At 36.4% G+C, this 21,491-nt stretch overlaps 1 protein-coding gene across 1 annotated transcript; it reads right to left on the bottom strand.

Moving 5' to 3' along the window:
* Window positions 1–370: 370 nt before the first annotated feature.
* Window positions 371–19,654, bottom strand: emp2 (epithelial membrane protein 2). Its single transcript, XM_051888275.1, has 5 exons — window positions 19,464–19,654; window positions 4,948–5,062; window positions 3,677–3,773; window positions 3,235–3,375; window positions 371–1,705 (listed from the first exon to the last, which is right to left on the bottom strand). Exons 2-5 carry the CDS (start codon window positions 5,023–5,025, stop codon window positions 1,536–1,538), a joined length of 486 nt encoding a protein of 161 aa, XP_051744235.1. The 5' UTR covers window positions 5,026–5,062; window positions 19,464–19,654; the 3' UTR covers window positions 371–1,535.
* Between the last annotated feature and the right edge of the window lie 1,837 nt (window positions 19,655–21,491).

Here is a 21,491-nt window from a genome sequence, read left to right as displayed (position 1 = left end):
TAAAATATGTCAGTGTCATTGTTTTGTCTCAAGATGCACACCAGTAATGTTTTTTCTAAGGCACGTTTATAAAAGCAACTTAAATGTCCTAATTAAACTAAGGTCTAATCCTGGCTTAATCTAAGCCCTGTCTGTGAAACCAGGCCAAAATGTCAGGTTTCAGAATAAAAGGCTTTATTCTAAAACCTAACATTTTATGTAATAAATGGTTTGACTAAATCGTTTTGCCTATTTTTTGTTTTTTTTATTTGAAATCTTTCTCATGACTGAACTGTCTTGGATCATATTTGTCACCATATTTTGAGAACGACCCAGCAGTATTTTGAGGTGGATGCTGTACACCAGAACACAAAGAGAAGAGAGTCTCAAATGGTATTTAATGTAAAATACATTTATTTGATTAAAAAAGAACAATATTGAGCCCTTAATGGGGATCAGTCTCCAGAAACAGAGCAGACCTGAACAAGTCAGCAGACGTTTAAAAAAACAAAGCTGCCATTGTGGTTTCATTCCAATTACAAAAGCCTTCACTAATATTCATTAAAACCTCCTGAAAGGTGAGCATTAAACAAACATGTTCAGGCCTGTTGATATAATACTTCATTACAAAAAAATATTAACAGCAACATTGCAGTTAGTCTTAATAAATACAGCTTAACTTCACTTTCGCCTAAATAATTTTAGCTAATTGCTTTTTATTCCATATAGCAGATTTGATGAAAAGATGAAAAGATTACATACAAGACTGAAACCATTGGTGTGCTTCACCAACACCATTATCTTAAGGTTATTCGCATGAATATGACGCATATCCCAAGTGCCCTAATCAAACACAATGTCTTAAGAACTACAGATCTGTACTTATGTTAATAGAGATTTCAAATTAAATGCTGCAAACAAATTTAAACATGCAATATAATTAGTCAACACTAAAAGAATATTTTACAAAAAAAAAAAACTATACATGAGAACACATCGTGCCACTAATATTGACAATTTGTTCAGCTTCAAGTATGATATAGTGCTCAGCAAACTGGCAGCACAATATTTCAGATTTAGTTGTTTTTGCTTAATTTTCCCCAAGCACATTAATGACCAGGAAACATCACACTAGCATGTTACTTACTACACACTAAGTGTTACATATAAGGCCAATTTCACACCATGTATTATTTATGAACACATGTCAAGCCCATAGTGGTTCCATGTTATAAATACATCCTATTATATCTCCCACTCCTGTCTTTTTTCCACACTCTATTTTAACTCTCTAAATCACAGCACTTTTTTTTCTTTTACTGGGCAGGTAGAACTAAATTATACACAAGTTTAAAAAAAAAAAAAAAAAAAAGTGACATACTATGAATAAAATCTAATTAAGTTTCCAGTATGCAGTGATTAATATTACAAGTTGAACTACTTCATTCTAACATTTGCAAGTATTTAATCTACATATAAAAACAAGTATCATTACAAATAAAGTCTCTTGGCTAAGGCTGTAGCTGGTGGCAGCTAGTGAGGTGGTGTGTTGCGCTTTATTTGCGTTTTCTTAGCACTAGATACATCAAGCCGCTCAGAAGTGTCATGGGGAAGGCGACCCAGGCAACGACGAAGGCGTACCCGTAATCTCCAGTCCTAAATATTTCATCTTTGAAGTGTAAGTGCTCTGCTGTGTAGATGGACGCAGCGGTCATCACACAGAAGGCTGCGGAAGTAAAGAAAAAAAGAGGCAATTTACAGTTGGTTGGTTGCATTTCGAATGATTGCCATATCAGCTTCACAGGCTATTACATGGCAGATGCAGATTTAACATTCAACAGTACAATAGATACCATTGGTCACTTTTTATGTTGGGTGTCTTTAACTACTATGTACTTACAAAAACAAACAACTGTTAGGTACTTACTGTGTTCATACTGTATTACAAAACACTTTTGCTACTATTGAGGTAGGATACAGCTAAGGTTAGGACAGCTTTGGTGGTATGGGTAGGTTTAGGGGAAGGTTATATAGATGTAATTACAGAAATTAATTACAGCTGTATTTACATGAAGGTATTTTTAATAAAATAAGTACAATGTAAAACCACCTATGTACACAATAACTGCATTGTATCACAATAACTAATTTAAATGGCAGTACATAGTAGTTAAAGATACTTAGAGGCCATATTATGCTTATTTATCAAGTCTTGATTTAATTTTTAGGGTCTACTAGAATAGGTTTTTTTATGCTTGAATGTTCAAAAAAAAACATTTTTATTTTTTTTTACATATTTTACATTATTGCGCCACCACCCAGTCTGTAAGTAACGCTCTGTTTAGTTCATGTCTCTATGAAGACCCTCCTTCATCATCATTAAAATGATCCTTACGGCTCTAGGGCTTAATAAAGGCCTTCTGAAGTGAAGCAATGTGTTTTTGTAAGAACATTTATTTTAAACTTTATAAACTAAAATAACTAGCTTCCAGCAGATGACCATATGCATACTGCGCAAGTTGACTTGCACCAAATGAGTAATCCCTGATGCGATGTATGACGCAAGATGTCTCTCGTGATTTAAATAGGGCTGTGCAACCAACTCAAGCTCCTCTTCTCTTATATTAAATTTCTCTATTCTAATTTCTCTTTAAAATTTCTTTTTGGGCTTCAAAATCTCGACCCCCATTCACTACCATAATAAAGCTTGGAAGAGCAAGGATATTTTAAAATTTATCTCTGATTGTGTTCGTCTGAAAGAAGATAGTCATATACACCTAGGATGGCTTGAGGGTGAGTAAATGATGGGATCATTTTCATTTTGGGTGAACTATTCCTTTAAATGAGGGACATGTTCGTTCCCAGAAGAAAATTTACAACCAAGGCATTTCAGGGAGTTCAGAAACAGAGCTTACTGTTATAGAGAATAACTCCCTTTGGAGTGACTTTGTACTTTGCAGACCTTGTTCATGCTCAAACAGTAACACTACACAAATGCATAATAGGTCGTCTGTTAAAAAAAATGGGAGGAAAACATTTTTAAAATTGGGGCAATTTACAGACTAGAAAAAAAGTGAATATTCAAATAATCGTTTAGTCACAAATAAACCATTTCAAGGTCGTTCAAGACCGCTCTTGATTTTGTGTAATGACCAGCTGACTACATTTTCCTCTGCATAGTAAATAGACTAACTGAGAAATCACAAATGTGCTGATAAAGATGATTTAAAATACATATTGTGGGCATGAACTCACCGGACAAGAGCTGAATGATGGCCGTAAAGACAAATCTTTCCCCCTGCTTCAGACGGAAGAGCTGAAGGATGAAGACAAAGAAACCCACACAGCACAAGATAGTGGCCAGTATCATGGTGGCCTGGACAGTCTGAAGATAGGCTGATAAAGAGGAAGAGAACATGAGGTACATTTGTGGAAAATGTTGTGCAGAAATGACTGGAGATGATTACGGTCTCATTCTCAGAAAATATGTCTATTTTGCATTTTACTAATTGAACACATTGCTCCGGTGATGCTATGTTGCAACTGAACCAAAAGGCATTAAGTGTCTGTCTGCTTCTAGCCAGGTTTGATCAATAAGCAACTTTGAACAATCCCATTAACACAAACATTTATACTGTGCATCATTTTGCCTTGTCTGGTTATATTTTTAGATTTTAAGATAATCATCAAGGCCTACCTGCATCAGAGGTTGCACTGTTTGGTATATCATAACAGTTTGTGTTGTTGCAGTAATACCAGAGATCTAAGGAGAAATTGTTTGAAACCCACCATTCCTAGAAAAGATGGAGAATAGTTTAGTTTTAGCTTGATGTTATAATTTTACAGCCTACATATGTATAAATAAAGAAACGGTAACACTTTAGAATACTGTTCCGTCATTAATGAATAACTACACAGGAACAAATGAGTAACGCACTATTAACATTCTAGTTACTACTATTAACTAACAAAGAAACTCTGATTAACAAATTAGTAATAGTACTCAGTTGAATGTGGTAGTCCACTATCATACCTCCCAGAGGACTAATATGAACTATTATATACAGGTTCATAATTAATGTGAATAATGCATAATGTATAATTCATTCTAAAGCGATTACTAATTATTTGGATTAGTAAATATTCTAAAGTGAAGCTCATGGTAACCAAAAAGTAATGGCTCAAGTGTTACCAAATCCATTGAAAAGAATTATTATCCAAAACCTTACAAAAAAACCAAAAGCTTGCAATGACTTCAGTCATTACTAGATAGTTATTATGCTTTTCATTTTAGAATACCATTCTAAATAATTAGTAATTCCTTCTGAAGGATTTGGTAATACTTGAGTCATTACTAGTGTGTTACCATTACCTTTACTTTAGTATTAATTATACATTATGCATTATTCATATTAACTATATATAAAGTCCTTAGTAGTCCTCTGGGAGGTATGAAAAAAATAGTTACTGATTACTAATAGTGAACTACCACATTCGACTATGCACTATTACTTACTAATTTATTAATCAGTTTCTTGTTAGTTAATAGTAGTTACTAGTGTTAATATTGCGCTACTCATTTGTTCCTGTGTAATTATTCATTAATGACAGAACAGTATTCTAAAGTGTTACCAAATAATATATAAAATTATGTCTTTCTAACTCGGTTACATGATTAAAAAAAACATTTCGAGAACTGATGAACATGCTAAAAACATGCTACAAAATGTTTTGCATTTATGTATTTACAATAGAATGTTTTGAGTTTTGATTGCTTAGAAAAATGACAGCACACCTCTCTTCAACGGGTCGCACAATTTGAGGTAAGCTTAGCAGAAATGGTGCTGGATGAGTTAAACACCAAAGTTTAATGTCTAGAGTTTAGCTGGGATTTTTTGCTGAAATCCCAAACACAAACAATGAATAGTAAGAGACTAATTAAAAAAAGACTAAAGAAAATCAACTTACATTTTTGATGGATGCTATGAAGAGTAGTATTGCTGAGGTTATGTGGAAGAGGATGATGAAGGCCAAAATAATCAACATGGCTGATGGTGGAACAGAAAATCAAAAGCAGGAGAATCTAAAAAGAAAAGAAAAAGGGAAGACACATGAATATTATAAACATCATGAATACACAGACACTCATGAGAGCTGATACTGGAACTGGGATTGTTAGTCTCTGCTTCTTTAGATCTAGTGGGAAAATCACCATGTGTCCATTTGAACAGCCTCTTTTTACACTGAACTTTGATCTTGGAAGTACTTTTCCACAATGATTTGTATTTTCAAAATACAAATTTAGAACAGTGAACTGTGAACACCTATGACAGGAAAATAAAGGACAAATACTATTTTTAAACTATTTATATTATTAGTTACCTATTTTTGTTATGCACACTTGCTAGACCTCGTACTAATGTTTAACCTAGCAAAATAAATAAATATGTAAACATGCAAAACAATACAGAGTCAAATAAATTTTTTAATAAACTGTTTTAGCATAATTTGAGACTAAGAAGCTACATCTATGATACCAATTGTCAGATTTTTTGAGATTTCAGTCCTTCCTTATTCAAATAGGCAAGGCAAGTTTATTTATATCGCATTCATAATGGGCATTCAAAGTGCCTTACATAGAAAAGGAATTAAAATAATCATACAATAATCACAACATATGTATAAGAAATAAAAATATCGTGCATAAGAAGTAAAAAAAAAAAAAAACTAAAGGCTAAAATACTGCCAAAATCACTAAGTTAGTAAGGGGTACCCCTGTCTGGAGTGGAAAACATGAAGAGTCAGGTTTGCGATTTTACACTAGAACTAGACCAATAGATTAGCTAGGTTCAAATCCTCACACGGGTTTTGCTGAAAAATGCAGTCAGCTTCAGCCTACGTCACACACATGAGCCTCAGAGTCGGCTGCTAATTTAGCTTCCCATGATTCACTGCAGCATGGCCACATACAGACAGCCTATACATCTCAGCCTGCTGCTTCGAGCCATTTATGTATGGCTTTTTTCCCCTTTCACCTTGTATAGTGGATGTAAGTTTATACTGGAGGTGAAAAACCTCTATTTTGCACTGAAGTGCTTTAATGCTCTGTACATGAGGACACAATAAATTAAAAAAAAAAAAAAAAAAAAGAGAGGGGGGGGGGGGGTAAAGATACCCGAAAGGACAATATCACCTCAGCACTAAGGCTGTGAAATCCATGTCCAGATTGCTTTCACAAAACCATATGTGGACCATATAATGAATCAAAATCCTTTGGTTACGTAGTTTTGTTTGAGACACTTAGTGGCAATGTTAAGTAGATATAATCAAGCTGAAATCTGTGTAAAATCTGTGAAATATGAGATTAGTCTTACTGCAGCTGGAAGGGACGTATAACTGAATGATGAAACAGATAATGGGTCCTAGTTTCAGCCTGACGCAGTTATCATTTTCATGTCCTGCGCCACGTTGTTTAAATAGCAAATGCATTTGCACCCATTTGTGCACCCATGGGCGTGCTGGTCTGAAAACGAGGTGTGTTCAGGCGCATTGTTGGCGTGTTGCTATTTTGAGGCAACTGAAATAGACTGCGCCATTGACCAACAAACACCTGGTCTAAAGTCAATTGCGCAATATATATACAGTATATATTTGTTGTTCTTATTTAAAGAGAGCAATAGTAATATGCGCCTATATGCGGGTCCACAACGCGCATACTCTCTGCTTATTACACACACAGGGATGCGCAGCAGCACACAAACATGCCAGATATTAAAAATAAAAGGATTACAATGTAACAGATTATTATTGTGTGCATAAAGACAAAAAATGCTTTGGTGGAATCCGGCTTGTCCCGTAGATGGTCTGCTCGCGCGCTTTAACCGCACACATAAGCAGATCCGTTTCCTCACTAGAGAAGCTTTCAGTTTTTCCACTTGCAAATTCCGCCATGTAAAAAGCGAATCCGCCATGGCATGAGCGCAAGCCCGAAACACAACCCTTTCTCATTAAGAGAATAGGGACAACCCTTTTAGACCATGCACCGGGTGCACCGACCATTTTTCCTGTCGTTAATCTAGCAAAAGTGGATTCGGACACGCCCTAAGTGCACTTGTGCCGTGCACTTTCAACCATGCACTTAGATCATTAAAATAGGGCCCAATGGCTTGTAGTGTCTGGCAAAGACAATAAAAAATTCAACGTCTTTTCTTGTTAATAAAAAGGGTACAGAAGGAGGTAAAAGAACATAATGATAGAAATCAATGATTCCTAAAAGTAGCAGCTGAGTATTAAAGACGATGCTCTCCCCATTTAATACATGAGTGGTCCTCATTTAATCTGTTTCCTAGCTTAAACAGCTTACACAGATTACACACCTCCCATCACCAACATCTCAATCTCCTCCACAACCAGCTCATCAAAAACTACTAAGTTGCTCCAGGTATACCTTTTAATGACTGGTGACATCTCAGTCTGACCTGAGGTGGCACCATTGAGCCAAGATGCCAAAACTCTCTAACATAAACAAGCAATGGATGGATGGATGGATCCTGTTATGACTTTATCTCTTCCATGATAGAAAGTCATAAACACAAAAGGAGAAATATAGCTGAATGTCAAAGCTGCTCATTATCATATGGTGACCACAAATGTCAAGCAGGATTTTCAAGGAAAGAGCAACTTGAATTTCAATCTTCAATCTTAATCTTTTCTTTGTGTGGAAGATAGAAAGTCATACAGGTTTGAAACAACATGTATAAAATGGTTTTCATTTGTGGGTGAACTGTCCCTTTAAAATGGGATGTGGCATTTCAGAGTTTAGGCGGGAAAATGGTTATAGAATTGAGGCTCAGCTTGAAGAAAGCAAAGAAACATACCCAATTACAGCTCACAACCAAGACAGAGAGACTCAGCCAACACGGTCATAATAAAAGAGATCTGAATTGGCTAACAGGAAGCCAGCCTCAGTACACAAGGGAGACACAATGTGGGAGGATACAGGATGACGCTCGTCTAGTACAAGTTTCTCAGAGCAGTCTCTACAAATCGCAAGCCTGAAAAATCACTTCTTTTTTAACTTTCACAATTTCTTGTAAGGTCAGGTAAGGTACTGGGAACCAAATTAAGCGTAGGCATTAATAAAGACTGAGCATGTTGGTCATTTATTCAGAGCCTGTAGTGGAAATCCTCTGGAGACCTTCATCTCCTCAGGCTGTACATTAGCTGTCTGTCTCTAGAGTGTAAAGTGGGAGGCTGGTCTCATTAAATCGTAGTGTATCGTGGTCTCGGTCCACACATGGTCTTAATTTTCTCTGCAGCTGCCTTCCTGTGTTGTCCTGAGAGGCGTAAAGGCCTGGAAGGGGAGGAGCCAGAGGAGGAGGAACGGGAGACGAAAACTCAAAACATGCTGTCCAAAAACCTGTGATTTCAACTAGCAAATGTGTTGAGCAGATGAGGCAATAGTGCAAACTGTATGACTTTTTAATCCATTTTTTGAAGGGATTAAGATGAAAATTATCAAGTTAAAGAGACAGCTCACCCCCCAAAAAAATAAATAAATAAAATTCCATCATATTTGAATCATGCATTTACACTGAAAGGGGACTGGATGCAAAAGATATCATAAAAGATATCACAAATATCATAAAAGTAAAAAGTGATTTTTCTAAATTATTCTATTTTTGTACAATTCATAAGCGTTGGATTTTTTTTTTTTTTTTTTTTTTGGATTCCGGCAAGTCGGCAAGAAATGAAAATTCACACTATTTATTGTCTGGATGCACGTGACATGATCTTATTGTGAACAATTCATCCATGCATATGTTTCTTTTTCTTTCTTTTTTTCGACCTCATAATCAGCGTCAGCGCCACGAGGGGGCGTAATCACCCTCGGCGCCACTGTGCCCCCTTACCTCTGCTCCATTACCCCTCCCTCCCGGACTGCAATTTCAACCAATGAGAGCCACCCACCCCAGCGACGTATACAGGACTTATACAATCATTTAGTTCACTTAAACTCTGCCCTTGCAAGCTTGTTCATCTGCCTCCACTTTTGAGTGCAATGCCCACATCTCAACATCCAATCAAAAACTAATCAAGTCATTTTATTCTTTTCTGTCAAATCTGCACTTGGATCACAATATGGAAGAAAATATCTGACGCTTCTGTTTCATCACAACTTTAAAATTAAAAATGCATATCTAATAACAAAAAACATATATCATTAAACTAAATAACTTAATAAAGGTCTTAAAGGGATAGTTCACCCAAAAAGGAAAAATTCTTTTTACTCCACCTCAAGTTGTTCCAAACCTGAATAAGTTTCTTTGTTCTGCTGTACACAAAGGAAAATATTTGGAAGAATGTTTGTAACCAAACAGATCTCGCCCCCCATTGACTACTACAGCAGGAAAACAAAAAACAAAAAAACACTATGGTAGTCAATGGGGGGCGAGATCTGTTTGGTTACAAACATTCTTCCAAATATTTTCCTTTGTGTACAGCAGAACAAAGAAATTTATTCAGGTTTGGGACAACTTAAGAGTGAGTAAATTATGTATTTTTCAGCAGACACTGTAGCAATTTGCTTGACTCACTGCATTTTCAAGAGCTGCTGGGAGGCGCCTGTTAATTTGCTGAAATCTATAATGGCACAAATGTGGCATTTAACACACAGAGAACTAGTGTTTTGTTGTTTATGTCACTTGTAGCTCTCTGAATGGTGGGAAATTGAGGAAGAAAATTCCTGTAGATGGTTAAGAAGTGAGGAAAAATGAAACCCTTTGACAAGACAGAGGCGCACCACATACATACAGGATACATGAGGAAGAACATACTGAAAATTGTATGTTGGCTACACAGAGGGATAATCGTCTGTGCATGGTCCTCTCAGGCCTTTTAGGAACAAAAGATCTACTGTAGAGGTTCACCAAGGCCAAAGGCAAGAGTAGAATCAGCTTCACAGTTGATTCAGATCAGCTTTCACAGGAACTGTGTACCTGTAATCATCAAAAGCGGCAATACACAACCACACAGGTCTTATAGAAATATTCTAGATTCAGTATAATATCAGCTCAAACGCAAGCATGTTGAAAACCACAAAAATTAATGACTTGTCCCTACTTTTCTTTAAAAATGTAAAAATCTCTGTTACAGTGAGGCACTTATTGGAAGTGAATAGGGCGAATCCATAAACATTAAAACACTCACAGTTTCAATACTAACGCCAAAAGACAATATGTGTGTTAAAACTACTTTAAATTTGTTTATAAACCTTCTTTGTGTAAAGTTATATTCAATTTCATATTTAATTTTATATTCCAAAATTCATTGCCATGACAACATAAAGCCTAAAACTTTGAAAGTAATGTAAAAATCGTAATTTAAACAACTTTACAGCTCAAAAAATGCACAGGTTATGTAAATAAATTAAAAAAAAAAAAAAAAATCTAAAAATCGAATTTAAAATATTAATAAAAACTATAGATAATACTTAAATATTGCTGGTCCGACTCTGAACTTAATTTGAAGCCAATATATTCCTTTAAATGATGGATCTGGATTATGTCTATAAATATGAAACAAGAGAGGACAGAACTGCAACAACTGTGATTACTTAAGTACAATCTAAACACCTTTGTGTGGCTTTTGAGTGTGGCTAACCATTTTAATGAATAAATATGTCAGTTCTCTACATTAGATCAATCAGTCAGGCTAAAGTCAAATCACAAATCACAAACATCTGTACCACAGCTGTACAAGACAAAGAGAGAGAAAAAATCCAGCTTTTAGTTCAGCCTCATAATGGAGTTGGGGGGCCCCGTTAAAGTTTATATAGGCTTAGACATGAAAACCTATGAACATTTGTCTTGGAAACCGGCCGTGTAGTTTGAATTTGCTATGTACAATCCTGCGGGATGATAATGACAGCCATACCTAAAAAGCCTCGAGGTTTCCAGAGCACTTACAAACCATCATTAGTAAATTAATTGGAGTCAGCACTTTAAAAGGTAGCAGATAAGCCATGTCGACTTATTTCTGTGAGGAGAAATGTCTGCATTTGTGTGTGTGTGTAAACACTAAGAAGCCCCTGCTCATTTCCTCTAAGCTTGGTGGAAAACGCTGACTTGAGTTTCACTTTTAATGTCATTTTTTTTCATAGAAGCCGCAGTCTCCAGCAAGCTTCCAAGTCGGCCACTGCTGAAAACAGAAACTGCAGTCATGGAACAAATGATTGAGAAGGAAAGCTTCAATGTCACCCAGCAAAGCTTTGCGGATTTAATCCAGGGCATGTAAGTTACAAAATGACTAGGACTGGGAATCAGCACTGATTAACAGATTCGTTTCAATTCTGATTCGATTAAATGTTGATTCATTTGAAAATCATTTCAGTAACAAAGTCAACAGACCCGTTTCAATTATTAAATAATTGCATTAAAGGGATAATAAAATAAAAAAATGATATCAAAAATAAAAAATGATATCACCATTTACTCACCCTCATGTTGTTCCAAACCTGAATTTTTCAACTGTAAAATGAAAGTCAATGTGGTCTGCAAAATACCAGACCACATTGACTTTCACTGTATGGACCAAAAAAAGAAAGACATTTCAAAATATCAGAAGTTATTTAGGTTTGTAATGACATGAGGGTGAGTAAATTATGACAGAATTATCATTTTTGGGTGAACTATCCAAAACAGTTTCACTTTATTTGCAAATTTTGCAGTCCCACGGGACCACAGAACTTTTTAAGCTAATAACCTGAGCTGTAAATACCATGTGACAATGATGTGAACGCTGATTGGCTGTTTGTACATATTTATAAAATTACTTTCAAAATATAAGTTTTTTTTTTTTTTTTTTTTTTTTTTTTTTTTTACATATATTCAGTTGTATCTGAGTTATCCACATAGGTTAATGGATTAAAACAAATGTTACCTTTATAATTTTCGCCGTTACACATATTTTTGTAGCGAATCAGAGTCCTCTGATGGACTGGCACTGACTACAAAAACAATCCCAAAGCCCTTCGCTAGTGACTATCCTGAGATGTGACGTCAAAAGCAGCAGTTACCGCACAGGCGACCCAACAATTACTCCAATTCATTGTGCGTCATTGTGCCTCCGACAGTATTTAAACAGAAGCAGCGTGAACTCAGGGAAAGGAATGTTCCTCAGTAACATGACGCAGCCAGACATCCCTAACTCTACTCATGGAACAAATCCAAAGGATTAAGTGTTTTATGAATTATGTCTCGTCCAAATATTGTGCTCATGAAGTCCAGATAATATAGCAGTTGTTAAATGAATCCATAAATGATGAGAAAAACATGCAAATGTAAACTGCAGAACACACTACCACCCAGTTTGACCCAACCTGACCCTAACTACCAGTGTTGAGCAAGAAGGAAAACCTCAAAGTAAACAAGGGATATGAGGGGGAATGTTTTAGTGTGTACGTTTGACATGGCCTGTGGTTTCAAATGTCGGCCCAAAGGTAACAAAGCATTCATGGGTTGTTTCACACTCCTGAGACCAACGCACTTCAAGATCAGAAAGAGTACAGATAAAAGGGAAGAAAAACGTGCAATGGTTCAGAAACGGGCAGAAATGATGATGCACAGAGTTTTGTGTGAAGTCAACCCATGCACGCCCTTCATTTTATTCGTCCTTCACTGCCAGGATAAAAGGAAAGGGGCTAGAACTGTTCTCTGAAACAGTTGTGAAGCAGTGAAGGTTAACAGCCATGGATAAACAACATCTTCACCTCTCAGGCTCAAGTGCTAGGCTTTCTTAAAGCTATAAACAATGATTTAATTAAGATCAATGCATTCACACATACTCATTTCCACTGAAGCACTCATGTTTATCCTATCAGGGACAGGCGTTTGTTTTAAAATACAGTTGTAAATTAAACACAGGTCCTGTTCTTGCTCAATAAAAGTTAAAATTAAGCACAAGCAGCTGAAATGTGCCTGCTGGGTCCCATCTAACTTATTTCCTAACAGGGCTCTTGTAACATCCGATGGCTGCAGTTCACACAAAGACATCAAGATAAGCATTTTCATACATTCTGCCATACAGCATGTTTGTCAGGGGCATCTTGGGTAATCTGTAGCTAAGATCTGTAATCTGGGGTTTGTGTTGTAATTCGCTACAAGGATCAAGGAATCAAACACAGACCTTTGCCACACATCTTTGACTCGTCTGTGACACTACATTCATGTGATGCGAAAAACAGCACCTTACTTTCCCTTTGTTTTCTTTGTCATATATTCTCCAGAATTACATTCTATATCACCAGTGTTGGGGAAAGTTACTTTTAAAAGTAATGCATTACAATATTGTGTTGCTCCCTTAAAAAAATTTAACTAACTTAGTTACTTTTTTTATAAAAAAGTAATGTGTTAAATTACTTTTGAGTTACGTTTTCTCACCTGGGCTGGGCTTGCTTGTTTGGTTTTTAAAAACAACAAAAAAGTTCTGTTTTTGGTTATTGTAAAGGTCCTTTCACACCAAAAGTGAAATGAATAAGCCTCAGGCTGAAGGAAATGCATATTTACACCTGTACAGTAGAGGGCGCAGCTTAAACAAATCTTTCAGACATTCTAGATTAAAGAATACAGGAGAAGGAAGTTCAACACTCTTATTTCTAAATCTAAAGTCATTTCTGCTTATTAGTATGGTGGAATTAGATCATTGAAGGTCAGCAGCAAAGACACTGGTTAATAAAGTGAGATTAAATACATAATGTATGTAATGTTTGCTTAAAATTCTGAGATAGCATTTCACTTTTTTTATTCATTTTGAGGAAAACTGAATGTTTCCGTGCGAGTGAGATGAGTAAATGCATGTTCACAGTTAATCTAGCAATCAGAACTCATTATAATCTGTGATGCTGTCTACACTGGATGCGGCGCAACAAGACAAATTCTTGACAGATTTATTAATAATGCAAATTTCTGATTAAAAACATGTTTTAAATCATTTTAATCAATCAAATTCAGCATCATTTGAAGAAGGATCACAATGCATTGGTGACTAATTTTTCCCCACCCTTACAAATTTTATGTCATAATTCAAAAACATAATAGTAGTAGGTAAAGATGTTTTGCCGGCTAACCTGAAATGTCTTAAAGAAAAAATAAGTAGCAAGTAGACAAAAATGTAGTGCAGTGGCTTGGTTTTATCCATCGGTTGTTGATTGGATGGAGGCAGATCTGAATGTGAGACTTCAGTCGATTGTAAGAAAGGAGCAGGGCTTAAGCAGGAAAAATGATTGGAGAAATCTGGAATATGACACCAGAGAGAAGTCTATTGTTTCACTGGAAGATCCAGTTATGAACTTTTGTTTAAAATGTAAAAAAAAAAGGAAGCATATGCATTAATTAATTGTTAACAATAAGATCAATAAGAAGCATTTAGAAAGGGTGAATTTCCATTTAATGCCGACCTTAATATCTAAACTACCTGTTTTTATTCTGGTTTAATTCAAAAATATTATTTAATATGTCTGAATTAAACTCACTACACCAAACCAAACTTAAAACAAATGAGTCATTTTTGAGTCAGTTCAGATAAAAATAGCCCCTCAAATTAACAACTGCACCTTACATATACAGTGACGCAGGAAATTAAATTATGCAGCTCTGAACACACGCCGAGATCTGTTACTGACATCTCTGATTATCTTTTCCTCACTGTTCAGCCCCTGCAGCACCACTGGTGCTTGTGAACTAGAAAGAGAACACAAGGCTTATTTTTGGAGAAAACACAAAAGCCAGAATTGCTGCCTTTGGCAGGCTGCCTGAAATGAAGTTAAATGTACAGAACAAACAAAGCTTGGTTTTGGGTATCATCTATAAAGCATTTTAAGCCCCGCCCAGCAAAGTACTTTTGGACACAAAAAAAAAAAGGAAAGGAAAAAGTAAACAAACTCCCAGCAAGAATGATGTGCACAGTGTGAACGCTACTTTTACGAAGCCTTAAGGTCTCTATTACACAACCCTGAGGTTCTCCACAGATATTTCAACACCATACCAGGCAGTTTTGGCACAAGGGATTCCTCATTTTGTAAAAGGAGTGTATTTTGGCAAGGCACATGTGTTCCTGCTGCAGCTGATCTCAAGAGGAGCCTCATTCACACACGGTCGGGTCCCATTCGGCCCTCGGATAGCCTGCTGGGTTGAAAGTGCACTGGGTGCTGATAGGCTTTCATCTATGGCTCTACCGCAGAGCAATGTTGCTCAGGTGCCGCAGGCCCTGTTTTCACATCACATTCCACTGATGACACGCCGCCAGCGTGAGTAACGGCTCCCACATGGATCTGTCAAAAGACACGCTGCCGAAACCCAGCGGCTACATCCAGACAACCTCTCTCGCTGAGAATCAGGACGCCCATGTTTAATGCATTCACACACTGTCCATATTCTCAGCAGCTCCTTTGATCTTTAAGCAGGGATGAAGAAAGGACTCTTGTTACTCCCAAAAGAGCTTCATGTTGTGTCCAGTGCACTTAGCAGCAAGTTTTAAATCTTAAGTGTGCTAAAACCACAGTCTCTTCTCTTGTCACCATGTATTTGAAAAAATGTAAAGTTTTACTGTCACTTTTGATCAATTTAATGCATCCTTGCCACATAAAAGATTTCTTTCCAAGAATCTTACTGACGCTAAACTTTTGAACAGTAGTGTGCCAAACACTAAAAAAAAAAAAATGATGCTACTATACATTATCCTAGAGTCTGAAAACACATTGAAAAATCTGGGATTCAAAATCAGGGATTTTTTCACTATATTAGTCATCTCAAAATCCAGAATTTACACTATACTTTTCAGTACTTAAAAAAAAAAAAAAATTGATTGGACAGTGAAAAAAACATTGCTTTTTGTGTTTCCTTAGAGAAAATAGTATAGGTTTTAGTATAGGTTATTGAAATCCCCCGCTCATCTCTAAATACATGTCTGTAAAAGAGATACATGTCTGTTTATTTCTCCTCTCATATTTGTATGAAATGTGACTGTTTATTGCTAAACATGGCATTGTTCTTGTGTTCGAAACTGGTCTGGGTCTCTGGTAAAACTGGTATCTCAGGTAAGACCTCCTTGTAGAGTTTTTCATATTCTAACATGGCTATGTGTAAGCTTCAGAAATGTCACCCCTGTGCACACTTGGCTACCAAAATCCACAGAAACACATGTGCAATTCATTGTCTCAATCCCAAAAGCATGCAAACACACCATGACATCCCAGACTCAAAGACTCAGACTGGTTTTACGATTCACACATTTTCCAAGCTACTTTGTCTGTGACACTGCAGTGACCCTGGATTCAGCCTATCACTGGAGAAGAATGAGTTTCAGTGTTATTCTTTCTGTAATTGGTGAAAACAAATAAAGATTACAAAGCCTTAAGTCAATAGAAACATCTTTAGTGGACTGCTTCACTTTTTCTTTCTCATTTCACAACATTGTTTTCCAGAGAACTCTCTAATAATCTGATACTATCTACCGTATCCTCAAAATGAGCCGATTCTCATGGCAAGATTAAACTATCTAAAAATTCTTTCTCATAGTTTTACTGAAGCAATAATTGAGTTTGGAAACATCTCCCAGTCCCTTACAGTCTCCCTTGAACTAAAGTTCAGAATCATGTGGTGTTTCATTTGAACATATAATAAGGTACTGACTAGGTAAATAGGAGTAGCAGCACATTTTCATCTTCATGTACCTTAAATGCTTATTATGTTTGTGGACGATGTACAACACATTTTACATGTGTTATTATTAATAAGTTTGCAGTCTGTATTGAATGATGCATAAAAAACTGCCTAGCACAAAATAATGGCAGAAAGTCTTATGAGGCAGAATCTCTTATGAGGTTCTTTTTAATAAATCAAAAAACATAGAGAGACTAATTCTGCGTGATTCACCAACAAATGACTCTTATGAGTGGATATAAAACATACAGAGTGACCAATGTACCATGATTCCCAAAAGGAATGACTAATGATCCGTTTCTCTTAAATAATCAGTTAAAAAGACAAGTTTGAATCATCATTCTGAAACTTTTTCCATGTACAATTCACAGCATTAGTAGAGCAATAATGTCTTTCATACACAAGCAAAAGTGAAATTACACTGTAAAAAAAATCCCTGTAAAATCTACGGTAAAAAAACGGCAGCTGTGGATGTCAGAACTTTACCGTAAAAAATACGGTAGCAACATTTTAGGTTTTACGGGACAGCACTTAGTTTACTGTCTATTTTACAGTTTAAAACCGTATAATTTAAAGATTTATATTGTAATAATTACGGTTCATAACTGTTTATTTTACACACTGTAAAAAAATCTGTTAAATTTATGGTTTAAAAAAAAACAGCAGCTGTGGTTGCCAGAAATTTACAGTAAAAAATAGGGTAGCAACAATTTAGGTTTTACGTTTTTTTTCTGTGTAAATTATACAATGACTTGTATTTTTCACTTCCAAAAACTGTAAATTTAATGGTATATTACTGTAAAATTACATTACGGTTATTCACCGTATATAGTACGGAAACTTTATGTAAACCAATTAACTGTTTTTCACCGTATAATTTTTACAGTCTTTTACCGTTAAAAACACGATCATTTTTTACAGTGTATAACTGAAATACACTAAAATGATCAAATCAATCAAACCAAACTGAATCAAATCAGGAAAATATATATGGATACCCAGTCCAACGGTTTAAAACAAAGTTTTAAAAGCTTTTTGCTTTGCAATACTGTGTTATGCTAATATTCAGATGGATTTTTATGCACAATGCGTTCTGAGTCAGTTATTGATTCAACATTAAAGTTTATTTAACTATCAGCGTTTAATGCTAAACTCTTTTTAATGCTAAAGATACAAGATTAAGGAGGAGAATTCAGTCTCACAAACATTGAGGGGTGCACGCCCCCTCCAAATCTATGACTATGGAAGAATTACTGTAGCTTCATGGTCACTCTGAGCTTGATGTGCGAAAAAAATGTGTCCAGAGCTCAGCCAAAGGGAGAGGCATTTCCTGATCCAAACACTGACAGCACACATTCTAATGAAACAGCCCATCCGCAAACAAAACCCGCCACCTATTCTCTGGAAATCCCTGCGAGCAGCACATTTCTGAGTGTCATCAGTTAGATCAATCAGACACCCAAAACAAAAGAGAAAAAAAAAAAAAAAACTGAGGTTGGAAACAACTTAGTCAATAAACGACTGGAAAAATCTCTTACTATTGCAGCATGGAAAATTAATACATGGAAAAAAGCCATCACTGTCCAAATCATCCAATACAGACTCTCAACAGGGGAATTGGTGCGAAGTGGCCACCACAACAGAGTTGTGGCGTGGGTGATGTATGGATAGGTTGGACTCCCACACAAACTGTGTGTAGAATGATAAATATGTTTCAAATAACGGTGGATATAAGTTTTCACGGTGGCCAGACTATACATCATACTGTGTTTTAAAGGCTTGTGCATATATCCTTTCCTAGAGCGGTTTGGCTTTTGATAGGTTGGTTTGAATTATGGCACTGCGGCTGTGTGCGTGTTGTAATAGCAGAGCAGACGGGCATCCGGAAATCCAGTCCAGTGAAAACGGCTGCACCTCATGAACACACTTCACACTCCCCCACCCCCAAAACAGTCCCACGAGCAACACGCTGGAATGTGCCACCAAGAAAGCACTGCGACTATCTGTCTTGCACAAACTGAACTGAGTGAGATAAAATGCCACACATGCAAAATTAATCAGACATGCAAAACATGTTGTAGAACCACCTCAGGAACAACACTTGGTCTTGTAAAGCACAAAACATCACACCCTCTACATCTAATATATATCTTTTTCGTAACATCTACATCTGTTTTTCATCTACAACATCTTTTAACTGGAACATGATTGTTAATTGAATATTGACTATATTGACAGATAAAATGCTTTCACCAGGGGGCGATATGGGAGACAAAGTTGGCGGTTCTTCACTCTAAAGAACCTGATTTTAAAATGTACAACCGCCAAACATGAGAACAAATGCTAAAGATTTATGTGTAGAATTATGATGTTTTTTCCAAATATAGTTTTTCTTTTCTGATGTAAAAACTGAAGTCAAACTAGATTCTCTTCCTTGGTTCAAAGTAGAATTAAAACAGATTACAAGTAAACAAAACATGTCTAAGGATATTAAGTAAAGTCTAGTAATAAGTATAAGCGGGTGATTCACCAGTGAAGCATCACCGCCAACGCCCCTTTCCTCACAAACTTTCCTCTCTTCAGTTTAAAAGGCTATAAACTCTCAAACACATAAATAAAACCTTGCAGACAGTAATAAGTTAACTGTCTACTGACTCCAGCCAGTATTTTCTAGACATCAGAGATGCTGTGATCCTCTCTAAGAGTTTTATCACTCACCTAAAAACTGTTTGCATGCAGAAAAAGTTAATTATGATTCGCACTCACCGCTGTAGAGAAGCCTGAAGGGTCAAATATTGTATAGTTTGGAAAGGGCAGCCAGATGTGGAGACGAAGTGATGCAAGCGTGAACGTGACTGCAGGGTAAACGTAGTAGTAGTGAAATGAGGAAAAAGTGTGCGCTCCTCCTCTCCAAAATCCTGAACTGCCCAGAACTCTGGTTGGGTGTGGTCTGGAACTCAATACGTGCTGTGCTGTGCTAAGGAAGGGAGGGAGGGGAAGCTTTTCTGGAAGCATTAGGTGTTGACATTATGTACTGAATTCTTTGTGGAATGTTTCCTTTTGAATCTGGAAAAGGTTTAAGACTTCAGAAATCAACATCACATGTCATTTGTCCTAAAACAGCCCGCTTAAAATGTCTCGTGCATCTATTTTTTCTTTCATTCTCACATGCTCTCGAAGGAGAGTGTGACAGATTTGGTTGGTGGCTTGTGTGTGTCTATATGTGGTTCTCTGTGGTGTTGAAGAAGACCAAGAGTGCAGAGGAAAGTCTTAGCCTAGCTGTTCCTGGCGGGAACTGAGAATGAGGCCAGCAGCAGGAAGAGTGGGGCGAGGAGATTTACTCACAAAGGAAACTGTTAAATTTAACAGCTTCGCCCCCAAATTCAGCCACTGAATGCTCAGCTACCTCTCCCTTGTTCTTCTGCTTCTGTGGACGTCCAGATGGTTATCCAGATATATAATTACGACAATGCCTATAGTTAAGTACAGTACATATATCAACAGATAAGAACTGTTTAGCTACAAGTATGTATATTTGTAGTTCCACTGCACATATTTATTATGTAACAGGGTCATATTGATATACAGCATTGTTTTATGCCATCTGCAGCCATCTGCAAATATTTGTGTCTTTTCATTTCCTGTGTGCTCCTCCCTTTTGCATTACATCCCCAGGATTCTGGCTCCCTGGGTTTCCTGAGTGTGTGTATGAGATCTAAGCAAGTTGACTTTATAGGTTGACAGACTCTGAACCCGTCTAAGACCGGACTGATTGGACAACAATGCTTAAAAATGGTGTGGTACATTTTAAAACTCTTTTTCTTTCTGTAAACAGCTGTTGCTTTTACAGGACATGCAGCTTCTCAACAAAAAAGACCAAATATCTTTTTATCTGATCTCAAACTTGGGGAAATTTATGAACTACTACAGTAAATTTTGTAGACAAACTTTAATAAGGTTCAAAGGTTTTCAGAACTTTCAAAATTTAATATTATGATGTAAAGTAATGAAAAAATATTTAAGATTCTCCACTATTTTTAAATCACTGGGTCAATTAAGTAACAAAATATGTGAGAATAACCATGTTAACAATTTCTAGATTTCTTTTTTTGCATTAAAATTACTCAAAATAGATTCTACCGACTCTACGAAGTTAACATCTAGCAGCCTCTGTGTCATCCATGGGGGTTTCAGAAAATTCCTTGGATGCCTGTACAAAGTACTGTATTGGATTTGTCATGGGAAAACAAATCTTGTCACAGTCTCACTCAATGATTGTGCTCATTTATAGCTTCAGGCATGTATCTTTTAAGTTTACCTTGGTTCCAAATTTTTGAAAATTTTTTGAAAACTGGATATGTAACAATGCAAAATTCCATTCTAGAAGGAAGAGCTTCCAAGCATGCAAACTCCTCCAAGGCTTTTCAGTCAATGCGTTCCTCTTTTGTCGCTCAGCTGTCATATTCTACAGTGATTACAGAGCAGGCAAACTTTGCTCATGCTATATTTACATTCACTATGGGTTATGAAGTTCCATTGTTCAATTAAAGACAGCAGAAATACAACTTTTGAAAGCACTGCCAAGAGAAATGCCTATGAGCCACTTTTACACACAGTCCACATTTGTGCCGTTCAAAACATATGTACACAAACAATTCCTACTTGATCATGTCATGCAGGTGAAAACTGGTTCTTATCTGCCTGTCTTGCACATTTCAGCCATGTATGCTTTTGTTGACAAAATTATCTGAGCACAGAGGGATGTAATGAAGAAAGTTTAATGCAGTAAAATGT

This window comes from Ctenopharyngodon idella, chromosome 3 (assembly GCF_019924925.1).
Source record: "Ctenopharyngodon idella isolate HZGC_01 chromosome 3, HZGC01, whole genome shotgun sequence".
NCBI classification, from domain to species: domain Eukaryota; kingdom Metazoa; phylum Chordata; class Actinopteri; order Cypriniformes; family Xenocyprididae; genus Ctenopharyngodon; species Ctenopharyngodon idella.
This window is presented reverse-complemented; position numbering and strand designations above follow the sequence as displayed.